This window comes from Nyctibius grandis, chromosome 7, assembly GCF_013368605.1.
Source record: "Nyctibius grandis isolate bNycGra1 chromosome 7, bNycGra1.pri, whole genome shotgun sequence".
Lineage (NCBI taxonomy): Eukaryota > Metazoa > Chordata > Aves > Nyctibiiformes > Nyctibiidae > Nyctibius > Nyctibius grandis.
Window position 1 is genome coordinate 26008325 of NC_090664.1, and position 23667 is coordinate 26031991.

General features: G+C 36.7%; 1 protein-coding gene across 1 annotated transcript in view; it reads left to right on the forward strand.

The window, feature by feature from the left end:
- The window catches only part of MEOX2 (mesenchyme homeobox 2), a 56910-nt gene extending 41009 nt beyond the window's left edge, over positions 1-15901 (forward strand). Inside the window, exons 2-3 of the mRNA XM_068405137.1 lie at positions 1454-1626; positions 14591-15901. Of these exons, the coding sequence (XP_068261238.1) occupies positions 1454-1626; positions 14591-14815 (398 nt within the window). The 3' untranslated portion in view covers positions 14816-15901. The remainder of the gene's footprint in view (positions 1-1453; positions 1627-14590) is intronic.
- The last annotated feature ends 7766 nt before the right edge of the window (positions 15902-23667 follow it).

Sequence of the window (23667 nt, forward strand, 5' to 3'; positions counted from 1 at the left end):
GGTTCTATCCTAAACAATCCCTACTCCAGTTGTGGCTCAACAGATCCCAGACCCACTCAACAACTTTGATAGATACCCTCAGTCATATAACCAGCAGTACACTGCACGTTTGAAGCAAAGTTCAGTGTGTCATGTCAGCAAAAATTAAGAGGTTTGGTGATTTGGAACCATTAGCTTTAAAACATTTTACATTAATGACTAGGTCAAGCATCAACAGTTCTCATTAAAAAAAAAGTTCCCTTCCATGCAACGGAGTAACTGACAAAAAGTGAAAACATTTTTATACCTTTATAAAATGTAGATAGTTGACTGTAGTTTTGAAACCAGACTCACTGGCCAGTTGGACAGTCTCAGGCATGTCGATGATTCATCTGACACAGAGTGCCAGGGAGTGATTTCTTGCAGGCCTGTTCATTTGGATGTTGATGCAGGTTTCTATTTAAATCAGCAGCTGAAGTGTGAATTAATCTGTGACATTTTTAAGATAGTTCATGAGGCCAGAATTTGACTAATGATACTCCTACTGATCTCCTGCTAATTTTGGATTTATAGGTGTTGTAACATACCCAAACTTATAAATGTCTGGTCCTTTTTTTTCCCCTTTGCATTCTCTCTTTCTCAATTTTCTATCTTTTTTTTTTTTACAGTTTCATCTCTTTTTATTTATTTAAACAGACTTCAGTCACAGCAACAGAATAACTGTCACTGAGTTCAGTAGTTTGGCTCAGGACCAAATGCTTCTGAGAGTAAAAGGAAACAGGAGGGTGGTAATGAAACTATAATCAAAGCTTCTCTGATTGTGGCCAAAGTATTCCTTAGGTAATGAGCTGTAGTGGTAGCAAATTTCGTATACGGATACCAGCTGTGACATAACCCCCCTACCTGCATCGTGGCATGAATAGGAGGAGATCCCATTATCACATGGGATGTGCTCACTGATTTCTTTTTGATGTGTGTTGAATTTCCTATGCTTTGTCTGTTACCTTTCCCTGAAAGTGTAACTGGACTAAACCTTAACGTGTATTCTTTAAAATAGAGCTTTGGCTTAAGGTATTAGTGAAATGATAGGAGAGATTCTTGAAGTGTTACTCATTAAGACACTAATCAAATGATACACATCCTGTACTGGTTGGATGCACTGAGAGCTGCCAGAAGTGGGAAGGGTTGAAGCTTTGCAAAAATTCTACAGATAACTGTTAGGAAATTAAACACTGCAAGGTTTAAGCTAAAGTTTGATGTGTGTGAATTGAAGCAGCAGCTCACATCTGTCAGAATCGCTTCTGCTCTCCTGATTTACAGTGAAGAATCCATAGGTATGAAAGCAAGGGTGTGTTTCTTGGAGAAGAAATTTTGAAGAACGTAACTTAAGCATGTTGTTATCTTTGGGCTTGTTTTCTATTTAGCTGTACACTTATCATTACTTCCATTTTTTCATCTTTTTTTTTTTTTTCAGATTCCCAAGAAGGAAACTACAAGTCAGAGGTCAACAGTAAACCCAGGAAGGAAAGGACAGCTTTCACCAAGGAGCAAATCAGAGAGCTAGAAGCAGAATTTGCTCATCATAACTATTTGACCAGGCTGAGGCGATATGAGATAGCAGTAAACCTTGACCTCACTGAAAGACAGGTACTGTTGCAAAATACTGGACTTTAGATGCTTGCCCAATATTTACCAGTGGTTAGTAGCTCCTCACAGTACAGCTCTTGTTTATGTTACTAACAGATATGTTGATATATCAGATTGGATGTTTATAGCAAAATTATAAACATTTATTATCTCTCTGCTATGCAAGTAATTTATATTTTTCTATGCACCAGCTACAGATTAGTTTCATCTAGCAGGCAGAGATGGAAGATAAAAGCATGAGTAATATATCCATTAAACTGGTGCACATCTTTTCTAATCTGTCCAGACTGATGTGGCTGAAGAAGTGGTAGGTCCCAAATACTGCATGCACAAGCAGTTGATTTGCCTGCATGCAACAAATATGAGCATCTTGTTTTAGTCTATTAAATATATGCAGTTGCCATTTGTCCAAAGTTTCTGAACATCCTGTTTCCAGATGGCAGCAAGAATGGGAACACCAGCAAAACTGTAATACAGGCATTTTTTAACCACTTTATCTTACCCTGCGCTGTGAAAGCAGAGGAGACGATGGAATTTCTTATCACTGTTATTGGTTTCCTGCTCACCAAATCCTGGTCCGGGAAACACTTCTGCATGTGCTCGTTTCATCATGCATGTTGTCACATTGATTTCTAATAGAAATATTAATGTCAAGCATGTACTGAAGTGTTTCAGGATCTCATCCCAACACACTAAATAGGTAGTAAAGTCACATTTCCAGTAATAATTACATCAACATACACATTTTAAAAATGTGTTTTAGTAAAGACATTTAGAATACTGGACTCATGTACACCAAATCTGATGAAATATTACCTACAGTTTTATCATTAGAATTGAAAGCTTTTTGCCCACTCAGAGACAGTCATCCTTTCTTCAGGAATCAATATTAGATTGAGGGATTGCTTTAGATACAATTAGTACGATGATGATATATTCAAGGGAAGGTACCAAAATAGCACCATGATTTGAGAACTCTAGATACGAGAAGTTTCGAAATTTTCTTGAGTTTCATTAACACCTGCTATAAGTAGACACATCAGTGAAAATCCAGCCTTTTCTATACATATAAATGCACATTTACTCACACAAGCAATGAAACAGTTTTTTTCTTTGAAGGCTTCTAGGGAATGGCTGTCCCTTCCAGCTTGTCAAGAAGCAGCCAGTAATTTCTCTTGTTTGACTTGAACACGTTGCCAGGTTCTACTGGGGTCATTTTCAGTTACTTAAATGTTTGCTATATTTGTAAAGCACACCATTTTGTATCAAACAATTAATAAAATGTTGCCTGTTTCATTTCCACTGACTAAAGTAAGCAGAGACAATTAGATTAACTTCCACACCTGATTTTGACAGCTAAGGGAAGGAGGAGTGAATTCTTGTCTTGGTGACAAAGATAGAGTCGGTGTGGAACTGAGCAATGATAAATAAATTTTAAAAAATATCTGCTGGCCAGTTTGATGGGAATCAGTCAGCTGAATTCAGAAAACATATCCCCATATTTAATAATGGTGAATTTGCCCTGGAATTTAACTATTCTCCCTGATAAATTCTTTATTCTTTTAATTAAAGATCAGGTTGAGTAGTACAAGTAAATGAAGAGAGAGTTCACTATCCTAAAGGAAACAGTTAAACTGAAAGCATTTAACATACTGAAAAGGGACAGATAAATATTGAATATTGTCTCTGGAGCAGAAAAGGCAGACTGTGCTACACAAGTGCAGAGATTTCATTTAAGTCATGGGAGCACTTGCTGTTTTCTAGCTGTCACATAACATCAGTTCTAAGCATTCTGCTGACAATTGTGATAAATTCTATAGAATTCTAATTAGTCTGTCTAATTATGTAATCTAGTTCTTCTCTGCTTCCTCAGATTATCACAGAGTGACAACTGAGCTGCTAGAGATAACTCCCTTCCTTCCTTCCTTCCTTCCTTCCTTCCTTCCTTCCTTCCTTCCTTCCTTCCTTCCTTCTTCCCTGCTTTCCTACCTCCCTTCCTGCCTTCCTGCTTAAAGCCACTCTTGCTTAGAGAGGAAAGCATTAAGATTTTTAGCTTGATACAGTCCAGTTCTGTATTTTGCCACAATTAAATGATCTGAGAGAAAAAAAATAATGATAGCATAAAATCTATATTGTCAATCGAAAACAAAAAGAAAATTGAGAGGAAATTCTGGACATATTTTTCAGTTTTTGAATCACAGTAAGCCAAGTAATGATGTTACTTCCAATGTTGTCAATTAGAAATGTCTGTTTTTTTAAAAAAATATATTGCTTTGATGGAAAAATTGTAAATAGTCATGCAACTGGGTGTGGGTTTCCATGGTATGAGGCAGTCTTCAGAAGCTGAATGCAGTAAATCAGAAGGCTTGACACTTCTTGCATGCTTGTTTTACATCAGTATTCCTTCAGTGACTTAAAAAAAATACTCTAGGGTGAACCTGGTGTGACACTAATATTTCTTTTTTTTCCAGTTAAGAGACTGAACTCATATTCGGGACCTGTCTTTCCATCATTAGCAGAATGAATGATTATTCTTGAGTGGGATAACAGCACTTAATTGTTTACGTACCACTGTTATTACTTTCTTTTACTAGCCGCCCAACAGAGAAGAACATATTTGATACCTATCTTAAACAGATGCAAGAAAACCAGACCTTTCTCTAAAATTATTATGACTGAATTAAAATATATTGATGGAATTAAGAAAAAACACTCTCCACTAAGGTAGCATTTTTAGAAAATTGCTATTTCTGGAACAGTTTTCCTTTACTATTTTTCCGGCAAAGGCTGCATTGCAGAAAATGGTACCTGATAGGCAGTAGTTCCTTTGTTTGAAGTAAGTGAACACACAAGTGATAACCTCGATCTCATCACAGGCTGTAGACCTGTTTGTGATGGAAGCTCTCTTGATCTCTCACAAAACATTGAATTTGCATACAGAGAATTGAAACTTGCTTCAGATAATACAATGACAAAAAACCAGCAGTGGGTATATTGGGTGAACTAATGTATCTGCTCAGAAAATAGGTTTAAGAGCAGACCTAACCCCTGATAGAATGAATTGTTTAGCATAATGTTTCTACTAGGTTTTTAAAAAATGACAATCATCATATTATTCAGAGGGCAAAAGAACAAAAAATAATCTGGGGAAAGTATTGTTGGGTCATCCTAAATTTACAACTTTCAGTTATTTCCCAAGATGTGAGATAAATCACAGAGCCTATTATCTTAAGAAAGCTCTATCTTCCTCTTGGCTATAGTGATAATTTCAACCATACGCCACAGCTTAAAAGAGGCACTGACCAACTAACACTTCATAATTACCTTTCTGGCATTTAAACAAGCTGTAGAAAAAAACATATGTCTGACCATATTTAAAAAGCTATATAAGGGTATTAAAGTTTTCTACAGTCATCAAAGTAAGGCCCCATTTGACTTTTGAAACAACTTACAAGATCAGTTCAAACATAAATGACTCATGGAAGGCCATTTCACAAAAATAATAATGAAAAAAACCCCTCACGACATATGGATCAGGAGAAGGAAGTAATCCTATCACTCCCTAAAAAGGAAACCTGAGTTATAAGACAGGAGAATGAAAAAAAATAAGTATCTCAATTGCCTAGATATTAAGAGTGTACTTTGAGAGCATTATAAGCACATCTGGTGGTAGGATGGTTCTATTATGGTATTGTAAGAATTCCAGCAGTATAGGTACATATAATTCCTGCTCCATCTCTTATAGAGCGCACTCACAATCCCTGCTCAGCCAGCAGTTAATAATTTTCATCTGGCAGGCTTCTATTATATTTTGAAGAGCCAGTTAGACTAAAAACTGTCTTAGCTCCCTAGATATTTGTAACCTTGACAAGCGCATTCTTGGCTTTTTTGTACATCCAGATAAACTTGGAGAAGGTTCCATGCAAACTTTTTAATATCTCACTGTGGGATGAGGAGAGGAAGCAGCTGCAGTGGGGTATCAGAGGCGTGGCAAAATGGACATTTTTATGGAGTTGGTCCTGCCAAATATAGAAAGAGTAGGAGATCTTTTGACCTTGCAAGATCTTTTTGCATGGAGCTAATCAAAAGGGTAATGTTGCAGTTCTGCAGGCTAGCTAAGGTTACCGGAATAAACAGTCCAAATATGTAATGCTTCTGTTTGCCAACATAAACAGAAAATCCCACCTAGTCAGATTAAATTCTGCTGATGGCAATGAGAAGGTTTATTTCTTCTTAACTTTGATTTCCAATACCTGCCAAGAAGCCACCAATCATTTATAAAAGGCCCAAAGCCATTGATTTGCATAGACAAAGGACAAAATTTTGTCAAAATGAAGAGTGCTTTTACATCTGTGTTTGGCTTCCATGTACGTGTTACCAACATGGGATGAGTAACAAAGGCAGAAGCTTTGTAATGTCTTTTTCTACCAGAAAGAGAAGCACGCAGCATTATTATTTAAATTCATTTGGGCAGTGTAGCACTGCATTGTTATGACTATACAAAAAATAAATGAAGTTTTCCATTAGAAAAGTTTCCTCCAGACCAGGTTACCTGTATCCTGCATCACAAGTGACTTCATTCAAATCGTTTTCAGTATCACAGAGCTCAGGGGAGGCTAATCACTGCATTTTTTAGACTTGACTGGTAAGGTAAGAGTAGCTCCCCTTCGTCACCTGAGTGAGAAACCAGAGAGTTCAATGTTCCTCAACTGGTCATTTGTTCTGAACCACCTCTGGAAGAGTCAATGTCTCTCCATGTATCACACAGCAGGACTAATTTCCTACTTTAGGAAGCTAGATTTCTAAGGTTAGGTGGGGAAATTATTACCCTGTATATTTTAAAACAAAATCAAAGAATGGATTTACAGGACAAGTTTGACCATATCTGTCTGATTTATCATGCTGTCCTGTCTTCTCTGAGAGGCAGCTGCTCATTCCAAGCTTCCATGTGTTAAGCACTCTATACACACTATAATAATAAGACTGTGTGGCTTGAAATCCTTTAGATTGTTTGTTTTATTTAAAGTAACACTCTCAATAAAATCAAACTCACTAATACTTTTATATTTGTCTTGAGCAATATAAATACCAGCAGTAAGAGTTGCTGTGCCAACTCAGTTTGTTCTTTCTTAGGAAAGAATGCTCCTGGCAAACCTAATTATAACTCGTGCATAATTTTGATCTGTATGATAATTCTTTTCAAAAAAAGTACATGGCAAAACCTCAAACAGCATATTTACTTTTGCAGTATTGATTGAATTCAAACAAGCAATACCATGTGCAAAGATCCAAGGGCCTCAAGCTGTTAGTTGTGAATGGACTCTACACCTGCAGAGAAACCCCATGGAGGTCTGGGTAGGCAGAAATCTGTCTGTGCCAAGCAGTGTATGCAATATAGACAGAAATATTAGCAGTTTATGTGGTTGCTTTTACAAAGTGAATAAGACTCTGCTGCCCCTACCCTTTCTTAGACACAGGTCAAGAAAGATGCGGCTTCTTCTGCTGCCTGTTTAAGGAGATAGGAGCTTTTTAGGTTTGTCATTCATGGTCACTTTAAAAAAGTGAGAAGAAGAGAATAAATCAATGAGGAACAAATGGCACTGGAGAGGTACCAATGAACCTGTAGAATAAAGGAGATATTTTTTATGCAGGGCATTGAAAAATTGAGAATCTCTTTGTGGTTTCACTAGTTCTTTCTACTCAGGACAGGCCCTGCTGAAAACAGATGCAGTTTCTTGAGGCTTACTAGCTTTAAAACTGGATGTTGATTTTGAGGCTAGTTTACCAGCAAAAGACTCAGGACTGGCTTGTTTTGGAAGGCAAAAAGGTCCCTCCATATTTGAAGTCATGAACTGTGGAACTAGTTTAAATGAATACAAATGAGGGTGCTTCTTTCTTAGGCAGTGAGGTGACTTCCATTGCCATAGAGTCCTGGAGGATTGTCATGGGCCAGTAGTCAGAAGTTGCTTTCTGCCAAGACCTGCTTCTTGACATTTGGCTTTCTTCATACTAAAGTAGTAGAGAAAAGCATCAACACAATCAGTCAAAAGCCAGCCTTGATTATCCCTCGTCTTTTAACTTCCACATCCAGTTGACCTGTACAAAATGGGTGCAGAATTTTTTTCTCATGAAATAAGATGCTCTACTTATGAGCAATTCATGCAGGTAAATGCCTATACAAAGAGGCAAAGTTTAGCTGAAGGCAATCTTCCCCACAAATTAGTTTTCCACCATGTGTTTCTTTTGGAGATTTCTATATATATGCAATGAAATTGGATGAAGGTAGACTCTAAAAAGATACATTATAGGAGAACAAGGTAGAAGGAGTTCTAGCAGCAGCCCCACAGATTGCCCTTATTTTCCTCTGGATAAAAAAGAAAGACTATTTTTACAAAAAATACTCCCTTAGATTATGTACAACAAGCCAGTAGGAGGAAAGAACCTGAAATAGTGTGTCCCATTCTGCTTAAGGTATGTTAACCCTGAAACCTAGTTAAGAGAGGTTTTGAATAGGGAGGGTTAGCTGTTTGATCATGAAATTAATTTTGAAGATCACTGGTGGAGAAGGTGGCAGTTCTTTGGATAGAGTAGAGGGAGGTGAACTGAATGTTCTCAAAGACTTCTGAAACTGGAATGAAATACTCCTATCACTGCTCTCCTCTGAAATATGATGTCTATTCCATCCCCATCTAAACGTGGGAGGTAGAAAGGAGAATGTATCACCTTAGTACACAAACCTCAACTGACTTCTATGTAACAAAAAACCAGAACTCCCTCCTACACCTTCCTGGGTGCCAAAAGCTCCAGCTGTCCTTTGTGCACCTGCCAAAACCTCCCCTTTTTCTCAACAGCTGCTGCAAAGTACTTGTGTACACTCAGTGCAAGGTCCTGGAACGTAACATGGAGCAGATTGCTTTAAATCAGTGAGCAGGTGACTTAACCAATTTTAATCAGAAGGTTCTAGTACCACTCAATAATTTCCAAAGAAAAGTTGATTTTCTCCAATTGATATATTTTGGTACTATTTTATAATAACTAACACGACATTTAATACTCAGATTTATATAAACTGTGTTTAAGTTCAAAATATATTTAAGATTTTTAAGAGGGTATTTTTGGAATAGAAATTGGAATTCCTTTAAATCATATAAGGAAGAAAATTAAGTTTAATTGAATAAAACTACCTTAACTTACTCTCTCTTGTATCCAGCATGACTGAAATCCAGCTGAACTATTTAAAATATCATGTTACCTTTAGTTACTGAAGTGAACTGATAACTCTATCATTTCTGTAAATATTTTAAAGTAACAGATTTGATTCTTCCAACTCTAATATTTATTTACAGTCTACAACATGAAAAGAAACTTCTGTTTTTACATTCCTATTTGCTTTTGTAAGTTTGTTGAATAAATTATCACAAAAATACTATCTATATATGCAAAAAAGGTAAGTTTTATCTGTGTAAAACTCTGTAAAGTTCAGGAGTTTGACTTTCTCTAAAACTGGGCAGTGTAAGCATACTATCTAAAAATAACAGGAACGTTTTCAGAGCCAAAGAAAGTTGAGAAATAAACTTCTCATTTTTTTTTTAATTTTGAAAAGTCAGGGTTATTTTTTGTTATCCATATGTTTGACTGCATTAGAGGAAAGTAAGTTGGTAGATTAAAAAAAAAAAAAAAAAGAAAATGGGCAGTGGCTGACCAGGGACAGAATGCTTAAAAGGCTTGGTGATTTAGTCTTCCTGACACATCATTTAGGTATAATAAAACATGGAATTTGGGATACTGACTTCAAAGACTCATACTTAGAAATATGCATCCCTTATAGCAAAATAACAGTTAGTGGCACAGTACTCTTTCTAATTTTTAAGGTTTCCAAGATATCAGGCCTCGGATTTTAATCTCGTTTGGGACTCATGCCACTAAAACCTGGAGTAGAAAACTCAATTTTAGGAAAGAATCTTTCATTTCAGAAAAGAGCTTTTTTAAAAGAGAAATGTCTTTTTTTCTTAAAAGAAGAAAGACAGCAGACAGTACAACTAAGGTAGTTTGAATTCAGTCATGCTTTAATTTTTCAGACAAGAATTTCTTTATTAAGAAATACTCATTAATTATAGAAGGGATCTGTTTAGCTTTTCTCTGTAAGTACAGAATGCTAAAATCCCCTGTCAAAAGGAAGCATCTGCATTCTACAGAGCATGGTAGAAGTCAGTTATTCTTAAAGTTAATGTGACTGAAGTACTCTTCTGAAGAAGCAGTATTAAATCAGAAGTTTAGGCAACATGCTCATTTGGAACCAAAACGATGTGTTGATGTCCATATCATGAAGCTGTATGAAAGATATACATGCAAGACAGCACATAATGTGGCCCTTAAGCATATTAAGGGCCTATATATCATAAGTATATAATGATTACTTTAGTAATGTAGACACTAACAATGTCAACCTCCTTGTTTTGAATCTCCTCCCATGATTCCTGCAGAGTAGACCTTAAAATAAATGGTCACAGCAAAAACATTTATCTTGTACATCAGGAGATGCGCAATGTGAAATCATTTGCTCGTATCTTAAGTAACAGTCTAATCATCAGATGTGGAGATGCAGATGCTAAACAACGTATTGACTAAGGGAAAAGAAACTGTGCTTTCGTGCCAGTAAGCAGATGTACTCTATAGACTGCTCATAAGTGCTGATTTAGAAACAGCTGTTAATGCTACCATCATCTTTAATATAGTTCATTTCCCTCCACTTCCTTTGTTTTCTGTACATACATATGCTTGCTCTACACAGTTAAGTTGTGCTAGTCAGAGGGTGGAGAAGAGGGAGTGCATTTTAACAAATAATAGGCAATCAGGACCTGATTCTGGGAGGTGGTGAGCACCCTCATCTCCTGCTGGAGCTAACTTACACTTGAAGAACAGCACAAAAAGGTTCATAAAACCTACGGTATCAAGTTTGTCATAGTAGATCTTTAAACTACTTTAAAAGGATATCAGTTTTGAAAAAAGTTGTAAATGGCACAAGCTAGTTCTTTCACTGGAAAAAAGTTCAAGTTTTTCAAGTTCACTTCACTAAGGGCTTTTTGTCTCCTTTATTTTTATTTTTTCTTTCTTTTTCTTCCAGTCATTCTCTCTCACTCTTGCTCTTTCTCTCTTTCTTTCATTCTCTCTCCTCTTTCTTTCTCCTCTCTCTCCTTTTTGTTTCTCAGGGTGCTTTGTTCTGATGCATGTTTTGTGCAACACCTGTAAGTTTCAAATAAGTTGTGGGTTTGAAAATCATGGGTTTCCATGAATCCAGATAAACTGACACTCTGAAGTACTTAACACAAAGTTTGCTTCACTTCCTTCCCATTACTAAAATATAGATGGATCACATATCAGTAACAACTATACCCTCCATAATTGACTCCTCATCTCCAAAGGAAGTTCAGAATTCCAGTATCTGAATTTGATCTCTAGAGGAAATAACAAGTGAAGGACCTGTCTCATACTATTAGCACATGAGTATTAAAGACTTCATCTAGAGTTCATTGAACTCCATGGAAAAACTTACACTGACATTAGTGTACTTTGGATCAGGTCAAAAGTGGATTTCAGTGCTTTATAATGGAGGACATAAAGAAATCTATATAAAAAATACCTAACGTATTCCTTCATATAAGTGACCCTCTGTACATTAATACACCAAATGACATCAAAATAAACTCATAATATTTTCAATAATAAACTTTACTAGAATTGATTTCTAGCTTTTGAAAATAATCTTTGACATACCAGATAAAGAAATTTCTTATTTGATATTCCCTAAGTAAATCAGATGCAGTTTATTTGAAGTCGTTAACAAAAAAGCCTAAAGCTTTTTTTTTTTCCTTTTTTAAATTGTTACTGTTTTCTCTTTATGGGAAGCCTGACAGGTTATATGACAGTCAGTAGTACATATGGGAGCACCAGCGTTACTTTCTTTCCCATGCCCTCAGAGAGTGCATGCAAAGGTAGCTGGAGTCCTTTTAGCCCTCCTTCCCTTAAATACCACGTTTCCCAGACAGCGGGTCATGTGCAGACATAGCGTTGCATGCTGCATCCTCTGAGGAATTTATAAATGTATCTTGTGCTTGTTCTTGAAAAGGGAAATCATTGTCCTTTAACTGATTTATATCAATTAATATACAGACGCTGACCTAGACTCATCCCTGGTGGAGGCATTTCAGGGCATGGTCAGATGAGCTAGTCTGAGGGTAGGAGATGTGAATGAAGAGCTAGTCCCCAGCCTGCCCTTGGCTACTCATTACCCGAAAGCTGGTGCCACTCAGTTCTCCTGGGTTTAAAGCTCAAGGAGAGAGACTGCTCTTGACTGTGGTTTTGTGAAGTGACCGGAATTATAAAAAGCAGCAGCAACAAGATATTGTAAGAAAAAATGGAAATCAAACAAAAAAATTTATTAAATTAGAGTCAAAAAAGTCGAGTGAGCAGATGTGAGAGTTTAGCTCTGTCTGAGAGAGCACAGAAATGAGCACCTGTATCAGGAGCCAGGCAGTGATCATCCTGCTCACATCTGTCCCAGCCAGAACAGTTTCTGACAATGACAGTAGGAGTATTAGCTTCAGTTTCTCAAGTATCCAAAAATGAAATGGATGCATTCAGAAGGTGGTTTGCCTGGATGTCTCCTGTCCCAGTAAGTTAAAGTAGGTTGAATCCAGGCTGTGCATTGAAATTTTTGCTTCAAATGCATCATTGTCATTTTTCTTGAAACCACTTTTTGTATACGCTGTTACTTTGTTTTAGGCTTTCAATGCTGTGACTTATTCTGTGAATGTTCAAGGACATAAAAATATCCGGAGAATTGCTTAGATCTTTTAAACATCACTCCAAATCTGTCATTTCTTCTTACCGAATAAAATTCTTTTGGCCCTTATTTCAGAAGAGTGATAACATTCTGCAGTACTGGGTTGAATCCAAAGTGTATTATTTTTGATATTTAAATTATGACTGCAGTTGCATCTACTGCACTGTCTGGCACTAGTAGAGTAGTGTCTTTTGCAAGAGAAACTATATTGTCTTAAAAACAAACAAACAAAAAAAATGATGTCTTAACTTCCCCCAGAAAACTGCCAATGCTGTACTAATGCTGTACACTTTTGAAGACACTGTTTCCATGGACAACTCTTATACGTGACCCGAGTATGGTAATTCCCAACATCACAGCAGCCAGTAATAAATACCTTCCCCTTTACACTCATTTCACTTTACAAGCCAGATTCTTTGGCTCTGATGAGTTGACTAAAGGAAAAGATATACTGTGCTTTGAGGTTCTTAACTAACCTGGAATCATTTTGCTCTGCTCCCAAGTGATTGGCTTTCACAGGAATATAGAGCATAAAAAATAAATATACCTCTCTTCCTTTCTACACACATCCATACAGATAGTGAACTTAATTATCAGTTCAATTGTAGTAAAATTTAAATGTAAAATTCAAAGTGATAGTAAAGGTTAAACACTGCGACGTTTCCTGGATGTATAAGACAGATTCAGCAAAACAGCATTTTTGTGGCTCTATTACTCATGTTGTACAATATGTCCTGCTGTGCCTGTTCCTTGCTGTTTCTTTTAAAACTCTGAAACACATTCTGCTAAACGCAGCAGAGGATACACCAACATTGCAAGCTTTCTTGCTTTCTTTCCAAGTGAAAAGTTGCAGACATTGTTTATTTTTCTGTGGAACCTTCATGTGAAGAGCTGCACAGACACACACGCACGAGATTCTTTAGCAACATTAACTCTAAATGGATCAAACCCAACAATCTTCTATTCATACTGTTTTCACTGACAATATTTTAAGTTGATTTGAAAACAGCCTTTAATCTGGTCTAATACATTTGACAGATGCTGTGCACATCTTTTTTTTTTTTTTTTCTTTTCTTTTGGCTATTGAAAAAAAAAGTCCTTGTGGTTTGCAGTACTGGTACTTTAGAACTGTGCAAATAATTTAGGTTTACTTCCCCTCCCTATATATTTCTATGCAGAGAAGGGGAGGAGGGGAAATGAGTTTCAGCTGGAGTAAAATCTTGGGGTTAAATGTGACTTAAATACAGATACATTTTTAATCTTTCATGCTATGAATTTCTTTTCCATTCTTATCTGAAATTATTTGCTGATTTTGAGTCAAATTTATAAATGCCTGGACCTCTGGCTTTGGGGCTATTTATTTGTCTGAAAAATTTGACCAAGGTCTAGGGCTAAATGTAGTAGAACCGAGTATCGGTCAACAAAGATCATTTAAATACATTTGTGAAATAGATGGGGAAGTTGTAAGTTTTGACGGTAAGAAATGGTCTTTCAGATACTTCAGCAAGTAAAAAAAGAAAAAAAGCTTTTAAAGTGCTCCACCTGAAACTCACCACCAGTTTACAGAAACAAACAGGCAGAAAGCAAGGCAAACTTTTCAGTGCAAGTTGCTTTCCAAAGTAACTACCCTCCTTTGAAGGATAATTAAAAGGACTGTCAGCACGAGGGGCAGCAGTGTGGGTCCCTGCCACCAGACGGGGCTCTCTGTTACACAAAAGGTGGGTTCTTCTGCGCAGTCCCTGGATGGGAACCGTTCTGCCTCTGTTTCTCTGCCTGTGAAATGGCGTTAGTACATTTTTCAAGAGTATGTGAACTTATTAATGTTTTCTAAAGGGCTTGGAGATGTTCCTGTGGAGCTAACTGCTGCAGATAGCCCTGCTGCCTTCTTGCGATAACCCCATTCCCTCCTTTGCAGTCATTATCCTCACATTCCCAGGGTCCACGTCCTATCCAAACTCCTCAGGGAAGGCTTGCTAAACTTTTTGCCATACAGACAGAAAGGCAGTGTCTTGCACCTTAAAAAAAAAGGAAAAACTCAAGTGCTGTGCTACAGCTAGAAAGATAATAATTACTTTCATTGACCCCATCTTTATTTTATTGTTTTGTCTTTCTTCCGCGAAGGTAAAAGTTTGGTTCCAGAACAGACGAATGAAGTGGAAGCGGGTAAAAGGGGGCCAGCAAGGGGCAGCAGCCCGGGAGAAGGAACTGGTGAATGTGAAAAAGGGCACGCTGCTCCCCTCAGAGCTCTCTGGCATCGGCGCAGCTGGTCTCCAGCACACGGGGGACTCACTAGCAAACGATGACAGCCACGACAGCGATCACAGCTCAGAACACGCACACTTATGATACACAGAGAGTGTCCCAGCTCTGTTCTCAGGAAAGATGCTTTGCTGGCAAGCCTTACACAGGCATCGTTTACGTATGCAAGTGACTCTGGCAGTGATTTTTAAAGTTGTTATGGAAAATTCAGGCTTATTGTGTCTGCTTTTCTTGATTTTTAGATGGTTTACAGTAAGTGCCATGTCTTAAAGGTGCCTCAAGAATGGAGAAGTGGAAGACGAACTTACTTTGAACATTCCAGATTTGTTTGTCATGTTTATGACAGCGGGCAGGTATTTTTGCTTTAGCTTGCACTGAAAATTACATTGTTCTCAACAGATGTTACATTCTGAAAACCACAGTGCCACAAAATCACTATCTAGTGGATAAGAAATGTATTTTAACTCTGTATATATTTACCTTACAGCATTTTCCTGTCTTCACTAATTTTAGCAATGCATTCATATTAGCTGATGGCAATAGTCACTCATGACAATAAATGGCTTTTTGTCTCTTTATTTTTGTTTTGTTTTTCCAGACATACAATACATGCAGATACTTTTGTTCAAGTAGAGAACAATACAATAGTGTCTGCTAGGACACATCCTTGTATGACAGACAAAACAAACCTTATGTTGCATTTACTATCAACTGCTGCTAATAGGGTATTATTAAACTTACCTAGCTCCTCAATTCTTCTTATCTTAAAACTGCAAAAAATGATTTTTAGGATCATAAGGATAGTCCAGTAACCTGCCAAAAAAGTCATGTTCCACTCATGCTTGGTGGAAACTTCCCAAAGGGTTATTCATTTCTACTTTGTCATAATTGAGTACATTGATAAGTACTGACACTCTGCAGAAATGTTGTCGCTTCACCTTCAGTTTAAAAAAAACCAGCAGATAAGCTGAAAGTTATTATCAACTGCTTATGTTGGTAGAAATCAAAATATGAAGGTAACTCAGTATTGTGTCCCATGTGTAAAATCATGACACATTTTCTATTATAAGCTTTTATGTACATACAGGCAAATACCAAACCCCAAAATTTAATGCAAACCATTGATTGTACTTTGTAAAGAAATATGTTTAATAAATAATCCTTTTTAAATAATTCTGGTCTCTCTACAGTGATTTCATAGGAAACGTAAAATGTTTTTTTGTAAAAGTCCTAAGCAGCTCTGCCTTTTTCGTGTCTTTCGAAACTTAGTTTCTCTGTGGACAACACAAAGGTATGTTTTCAAATGTAGGCTTTTAATCTTGGATAAACCTTCTACCTTGATCCGTTTGGGAAAGTCTTTCCTTTAGCAGGAAAAAGGCATCTAGCAGCTAATGATGTCTTCAGCCAAAAACAACAAGAGTCTGTTCAATCATTTTTCCAGATTTAGAGCAAATATAAAGGGTTATTTTGTTGGACCTTGTTGAAATGGATGAAAGGGAATAAATATCAGGAAGGGATGCATACTTATATTATCATGCCTTTGTTCAATAAGCTGTTCAGAAGGAAAAAAGAAAATATCTCCAAAACCTTCAGAGATTAATTGGACTGGGTAATGTGGTAGAAGGAGCTGAGTGAAAGAAAGAGCGAGCAAGAAATGTGCATATTCTAGCAAATGCTTGTGAGCACTCCCTAAAGCTCTGCTATGTGGAGTAGTAGGGCATCATAAAAGTTAAATGTGATGAAGAACTCTGTGTCTGTTTTCCAAATCCTTTCCACTGTAGGATTGATCTTTCTTGCATATTAACTGTGGTCACGATCATTTTAGTTTAAAATATCCAAGCAATAGGTAATTCATTTCTTTAAAGACTTTAGAGCATTTTATTGATTCCAGCAGTTAAGAGGTTTTGTGTTTGTTTCTTAGTTCTTTTTCAAATGCCTTTGTCAGACAAAATTGCTGAGAACGGGAGTAAGATAGAGAAGTGAGCCAACTACTTGTGAATGCTTGGTATTTTTGATTTCATGGCTGGATGGGGAAGTTTTTTTGGATGGTGGTGGTGATTATCAAAACAGGGGAAAAAAAAACAGTGATTCAGGCTAAAGCCTTTTATTCTTGGCTAGTTTTTCTCCCTCTTAAATGAAATATAGCTAAAATTCAAAATGAAAAATTAGAATGAAGAGTTGAAAAAAAGCAGCTTGAATTTTCAAATAACACCTTTTAACAACAGAAAGTCAAATATAATGTGTCTCGTTATGCTAGTAAAGAGGGGAGAGAAGATACTTCTCTTTCAAATACTCTATTTGCCAAAAATGCCTTTTCAGGTTTGCAGAATTGTTTGTTGCTGTCTTTCATACAAAGTTTAAGACTGAACCTGAAAAGGCATCAGCCAAGTTTGAGCTGACATTTTAGAGAACAAATGGAAGTACTTTATTTACATTACCTGAAATGCACCAGCAATGTGTTCCTAGCCCAAGGCATTTTGAGAGGTGTACTAATCTGTTAGCGGCAGCGTGATTTGACTGGGATACTTGCAGTGGGGGAGCAGCCAATATGTGTGTGTGATGATGGAAATCTGGGAGCCATAATAATCTCATTACCAGGAAGAATTTTTTCCTGTTGAGAAAGATAGTCTTTTTCCATTTTCCTAGTTTTAACTGAATCAATTGAGACTTAAAGCACAGGTTGAAGAGAGAGAAACATGTGCAAATGGATTTACAGTGCTAGGAGAATTTTTGTTTAGATAATTGAATGAACCTTCAAACAAAGGACCAAATTACATAACTTTATATTACAGAAAAAAAAGAGTAACAAAATTGATCGTCTCCCATGCTTCAAAAGCAGCTCAGACTTTCACTTTGGCTGTAAGGTGCTAACTGTATGTAGTAACCTCTCAGATTACTTAAAGACCTCTAGTGGCTTTAAACAACTGCTTTGTGGGTACCCCATTAGTAAGTGCAGTAGGGTGCAGAGATCCCACACTGGCAGATGTACAGATATACTTGAAGCTACAAAGTCTAAGCACAGTGAGCTTCCTACCATGGTCTTGAAGGAATTTACTTAACAAGCACAGCCCCACAGAAATACAGACATGCTTCTTCCAGATTTCAGCTAGCTCATATTCAAGCCACACACAGCAGCAAAGAACTCCCTGTGCTTTAACTCCACTTTGTGGGTTAGTGGGTCTGCTCAGGACTCATCAATGCAGGTGATGTCTCATCTTGTTCCAAATACCTTGTTTACTCAAAAAACTGTCTTATGGAAGCTCCTGGGATCAATCACTTGCTGTAACATATTATGACTTTGTATCAAAGTTTTAGCATAATTTTATTACTGAAAATGGCTATGGATAAAGGCGTTTGAACTATAGCTTGAAGTTTAGTTTTATCCTCATTGGCTTATATCTGTCTGCACACTAACAGAGGGTTCTTCCACCAGTCTAGCCATACAGTATAGCTAAGAGTATACCATTTAACAGACAGAAAAAAATCAAGCCTTAGACTTGTGATTTGCCCAAAATTCTGCAGGCACGTGGTGGTAGAATGAAATGTGATGGAACCTAGTTTGGTTTGGTTATGTTTATTAGTTCCTGTTACTAAATAGTGGCTAATCACTTTTATATCTTATTGTCAATGAATTCTGTTTCTGAGGACTAATAATGTATTTTTTGAGTTACAGTAATTTTGGTATTGTATCTGTCTAGAGTCCACCTCTCTTTTGATGTTCTGTTGTTAGTATATTACTGAGCTAGACATAGAAATGTGTACTCTTAGGAAAAGTACACAGAAAATATAATTGACTGTAAAAAGGCAGTGATGCTTAAGAGTTTAATTTTTGACATGATAGATGATGGGAATTCTTTTTTCTTCTGTCTCTGGGTTATAAGGTTATATATTATTTGCAGTGTTTCTTTCTCTTCCCTTATGGCTATTAAGTTTTTATTTTGCACTTTTGTTTACTATGGCTTCATTGTGTTCAGTTTTATTTTGACAATAGCAGTTCAAGAGATGTGGTTAAAATAACACCATTACAAGCTGGCTGAACGTACTAAATCACAAATTGGTAGTAGTTCTGTAATTTCATTAAATGCTTATCTTTTCTTGACTTTCTTTTCATCAGATCCAAAAAACAGTCAAAAAAAGAAGCACAAGAAGGAGAGACTCTGTAGCTATGTCTTTCCACCACAGGCCTAGTTTCAAGGTAGTTTATGTATCCTGCTTTCTTAAATGAAGGTGCTGACTGTTGCAATAATATTATTTGTACAAACAAAGAAAGGAACACCATTAGGATGTGCACCCTTAGTAGCTATGAGGAAACATAGTTATGTAAGTTAGGGACAAAATGTCAGCTTGAGTCTTCGTTTAGAATTTCCTGGCTTCAGTCAGTTTACGTCTCTTGGGTGAGCTTGTATTTAATAGAGTACATGCAGTATTTAAAATCGGCTACAAGATTCAAGAAATTTTAAAGAGTAATGTCTAACCAATTATGTACTGTAATTTAATATCGTTATGTAATGTGTGTGGATAGAAAGGGAGAATTCTGTACACAACCTGATGTCTGTATTCATTTAAAAAAAGGCAATATAGCCGATAGCTGGCAATAACTGGCACAGGGCTTAAGTGAAGACGCACACTATTACCTCAGGTTGATAAGGACTTACTAGAGCTCATTTGCTTTTATATATTTCTGTTAATTTCCGTGTTAAGCCCATAGTCTTTTGACACCATTTACAGCTGAAAGCTGTAGTGTAGGAATCAATTTCAATGTAATTTAAGGCCCCTGGCTGTTAGTCAGGGCCTCCATATGGCATAATAAGAGGTTATCACAGTCATCTGTTAAACTGCAAATGTGTTAGAAGTTTCTCAGCCATTTATTACTTCTGTCCAAGTCATGCATGCGGATCTGTTAGCCATTGTCCTTTGTCTGGCATCTGAACTATCATGACTCCTACCTGTGGAAATTTGATGAGACTTTACTTTCATTCAGTTGAAAACCATCACCTGGGCAGATGACTTGGTTAGTATCAACAAACAGAGAAGACCTCAAAAAGTGTTGTAAATGAAGAGCTTGTTAAATAGTAGTTGTAGTAGGAAAAAAATTCACAGTTCCCTTTTTTTGCAGTGCTTTTCTGTAGAGATGTTGAGATAAGGTGATCCAGGGCATTAAATGTGATTAAATGTGATCCAGGCCATAAAATAATAATTAAAATGGCTTTAGTTCTATTCAGAGGACTAATTGACTGGAATAAAGCATATTGCCACATTCCTGTTCTTTCCATAAATGGTTTCATATTTTTGTGTAGAAATGTGATTATTTTAGAAATTTTTACCTATTATAACTATTAATGTTATATACTTGAATTGAAATATTCAGTTCTGATGTCTAACCAAATAACATTACTAGTCCACAGATAGACTTCTCTCTCTCAAGAGAGAGATAAAATTTGGCCATAAGTACTTTTCTGCTAACATTTGGATTTTATTTGTAAATTTTGAAAATTTAGTATCCATTAACACAAACCTTGTAAAATGTTATTTTACATTAATGCCCAACAAGTTTCAGATTCACTCATCCTTTAAGTAAACAGCACAATAATTCATTTCTGTAGGAACTTTCTTGTCTTATAACCACATGACAGTATCATGGGTTTTGTGTTATAAAAGTGTGCTCCAAAACCATATGAAGCACTGAACGTGGCAAATAGCTATAAAAGTGGTTTAGTATTTAGGGACACATTCTCATCCTCAGTGTCACCATGAATATATAGACACTGTATATGTTACTTATGTTTGCTTATGGACTGCAGGGTTTTTAGAAATATGCCTATTCTGAATGCTTACCACATTATTTGCCAAGAAAGTCACATGCACAGCTGAGAAAATACTGAAATGGGCATTTTCCCAAATTAAAAATTTATCTTGAAAAGTGCCCTTAGAAAAATTTTGTGCAATCACCACAGAAATGTGTTTAAGAGAGTAAAAAGTACCAGGGGACAAACCCCCCCCTAGTTTGGAATTACAACACATTGTAAATAATTTTGTATATGTATTTCTATAATTCTTACGTACGTACCTATTCATTGGAACTGTGGAAATAAAACGCACAATTTTTTAGTTCATAAGCAACACTAAGTACAACATAGAGCTGTTACTTTTCTAATTTTAACATATTTGCATAAGACATTTGATTCTGATGACAATATTATGAAGGTTTCTCAGGACTCCTTTTATGTAGAATATTTTTGCAAGAAAGAAGAAAGATTCTTCTAAGGAAGCAAAGGACCTCATCTAAAGCCTATAGATGGCAATGGAAATATTACGATTGATTTCACAGGGATTTGGATTTAGCCCAAAGTACACACAAAAGTTCATACAAATCAGTGAACAGTCCAGGATTAAGATATTAGCCAATAATTTCCAAAGTGACTGTTGACTTTATGCCTCCATTATGACATACGGTATCCTGATTTCGATGAAGTTTTGAGTACACAGTGATAATGAGGACCACTTTATGGAAATGTGAGTTGAGGACCCCATATTACTAGCCAGTTAAGAAAATTTTGTTCTTGGTTCTAACGAGTCTTATAGTACGGGATTTCTATGGCTGGCAAATCATCACATTATGTTATTAAATCGTAGGTTTCATAGCCAATATAAAAGAAACTTGCTATGCTGCTTTCCTTCTCCTGTAATTTGTAGCATTAGTAGATAAGGAAAATAAAGTATATTATATATAGAAGTAGGTTTGAACAGATGTTCCCAAATGGTTGTGGGGGGGTAGAGTTGTTGAGGAAGGTAAAACTTTCCTTCCACTCAGATGTCTGTCTTGAATTTCTCACAGTTTTTGCAGACAGTTTGGCTCACTTTCAACATACATCATTGCCTGTCTGGTATGAAAAATGCCATCTGTGGCGTATGGAAGTTCTTTCTTTAAAAGTAGCCTGCTAATTATTCTTCAGGCAGGTGTTACTAAAGTGAAGTCAGGTGTCAAGCATGGTATAACCTTCAAATTGCCTAAAATTGCCCTATTCTTTTATGCTGCTCTTTCCCAAAAGAATAGAACAGAATATTACAGAGAATTGAAATGTTGGTTGATACAGGATTGAAGTGACTCATGCAGCAGTATATATTGTGGTGACACTCAAAAACTGGAAGTTAAAGGATGTGGGTTGAATGAAGTGTATAAATTTTCCAAAACAAATATCCTTCTGATTCTTATAAGCTGCCTTTCTGTTCCTTTACGTTTGCACCACCATCTTGCCAAATGTTAAAAAACCTGATGCTCTCAGAAATTTCAGACGGGGTAAAAGGTGGTGGAAAGAATTTCCTTCTGTGCTTTAATAGACTGGGAGAGCTGTTTGTTGAAAAGAGAGGGGAAGATGGCTGTATTGTGTGAATGACACCTGCAAATTCTCACCTATATTCACTCTCCAAAATACTTGTCCTTTAAACCTTTTTGAAGATTAATAGGATGGTTAATGGGCCAGAATCAACACGTTGAGGCTGCAGGCAGCCATTCAACCGATCCATGAGTCCCAGCTCCCAGGATAAGCACTGCTGCTGCCTCTCATTTACAACAGTTAGTCTGCTCCTCTGTTCCTTACATGACATCAGCCCTCCCAACAGAAGATGAACACTCACTACACTGAGCCAGATGTTACAACACTTCTCTCTCCCTAGCAGATGAGTGTTGTTAGGAGGTGAGGGATTACAGTATAAATGCAAGGCTTCCTATTTCCTATACCGTTTTCAGAGGGTCTTTTGAATAAACAGTCCTTTTACTCTGTAATCTTGGCATTCAGAATGAATGACACTGTTAGTGGTTTAAAAAAACAAGGATGAGGAAAGCACAGGCACATTTACTCCTTTTGACAGTCAGACTTTGCATAGTTTGCTTTATCAGTGACGAAAGTAATCCAGCTTTCTCCCCAGCCTTATGCAGAACCCTTGACAAAATATTTACAACGGATTGATATGACACTGAGGTAAAGAGCAGTCCTGTAAGTAACTGAGGATCTAGTGCTGTTATATTTTTGAACAACCCTCAGACATCTGGATGATTTTGAACTACCAGTCTTCTACTATGAAGAACAGTTTTACCCTCAGAAGGACTTCCTCTTGTGTTTTCAATATCATGCTTAGCCTCTGACTGACTTAGCATATTGCGATAATGAGATGTACACAAAGCACTGGCATGCAGCATTATTCATATGATTTCCTTTTTGGCTCAGTCAGATTCCTGTTAAAAGTTATATGGACTCTTAAGAGACTAACAAAAGAAGAATTAAAGATCCAGCAATGGCACGAAGATAAGCCTGATGAAGCTGGAGTTAAGATCTCATGAAATTAAAAGCAGACTTTGTATGAATACATTTATTGAAATATACCAAGGTAATTTCATTACACAACAAAATCAAAAAACCCTAAACTCTTTTCTTGGACAGAGTTGAATACCTAACAAAATCCCAGCATTTACTTGTTAGAGTGCGTTCTTAATTGCATTTGCAGAATAGAGGCTTAGATAAACACATTTTGATTAGGAAAAAAAGAAAACGAAGCTGAAAATTGCAATGAAATTGTTCCTGTGCTGCAACGCGTTAATGGCCAAAATCCGTCCCATACCCGCTCACATTATGGATTAAATGAGGATGAAGCCAAGACTGAGTTCATCCTACAATGGCCTTTTGAATGACTTTGTGAATATGGCATTTGACAGTTCAGTACAGAGATTTATTTCCATTCTAGCAGGAGACTATAGTCTCCTAGCATGTTTGCAAGATACGTGCAAACACCTTTCACTGCCTCAGAACAGCAGAAAATCACAACAGTATTAAAAAAAAAGGCTTTTTCTCTGAACAGTCCTTTTGGAGTCATCCTTGATGACTCTGATAAAGCTCTGAGGACCAAGACAGATATAAGTTTCTCAGAAATTTTGACAGCAAAAG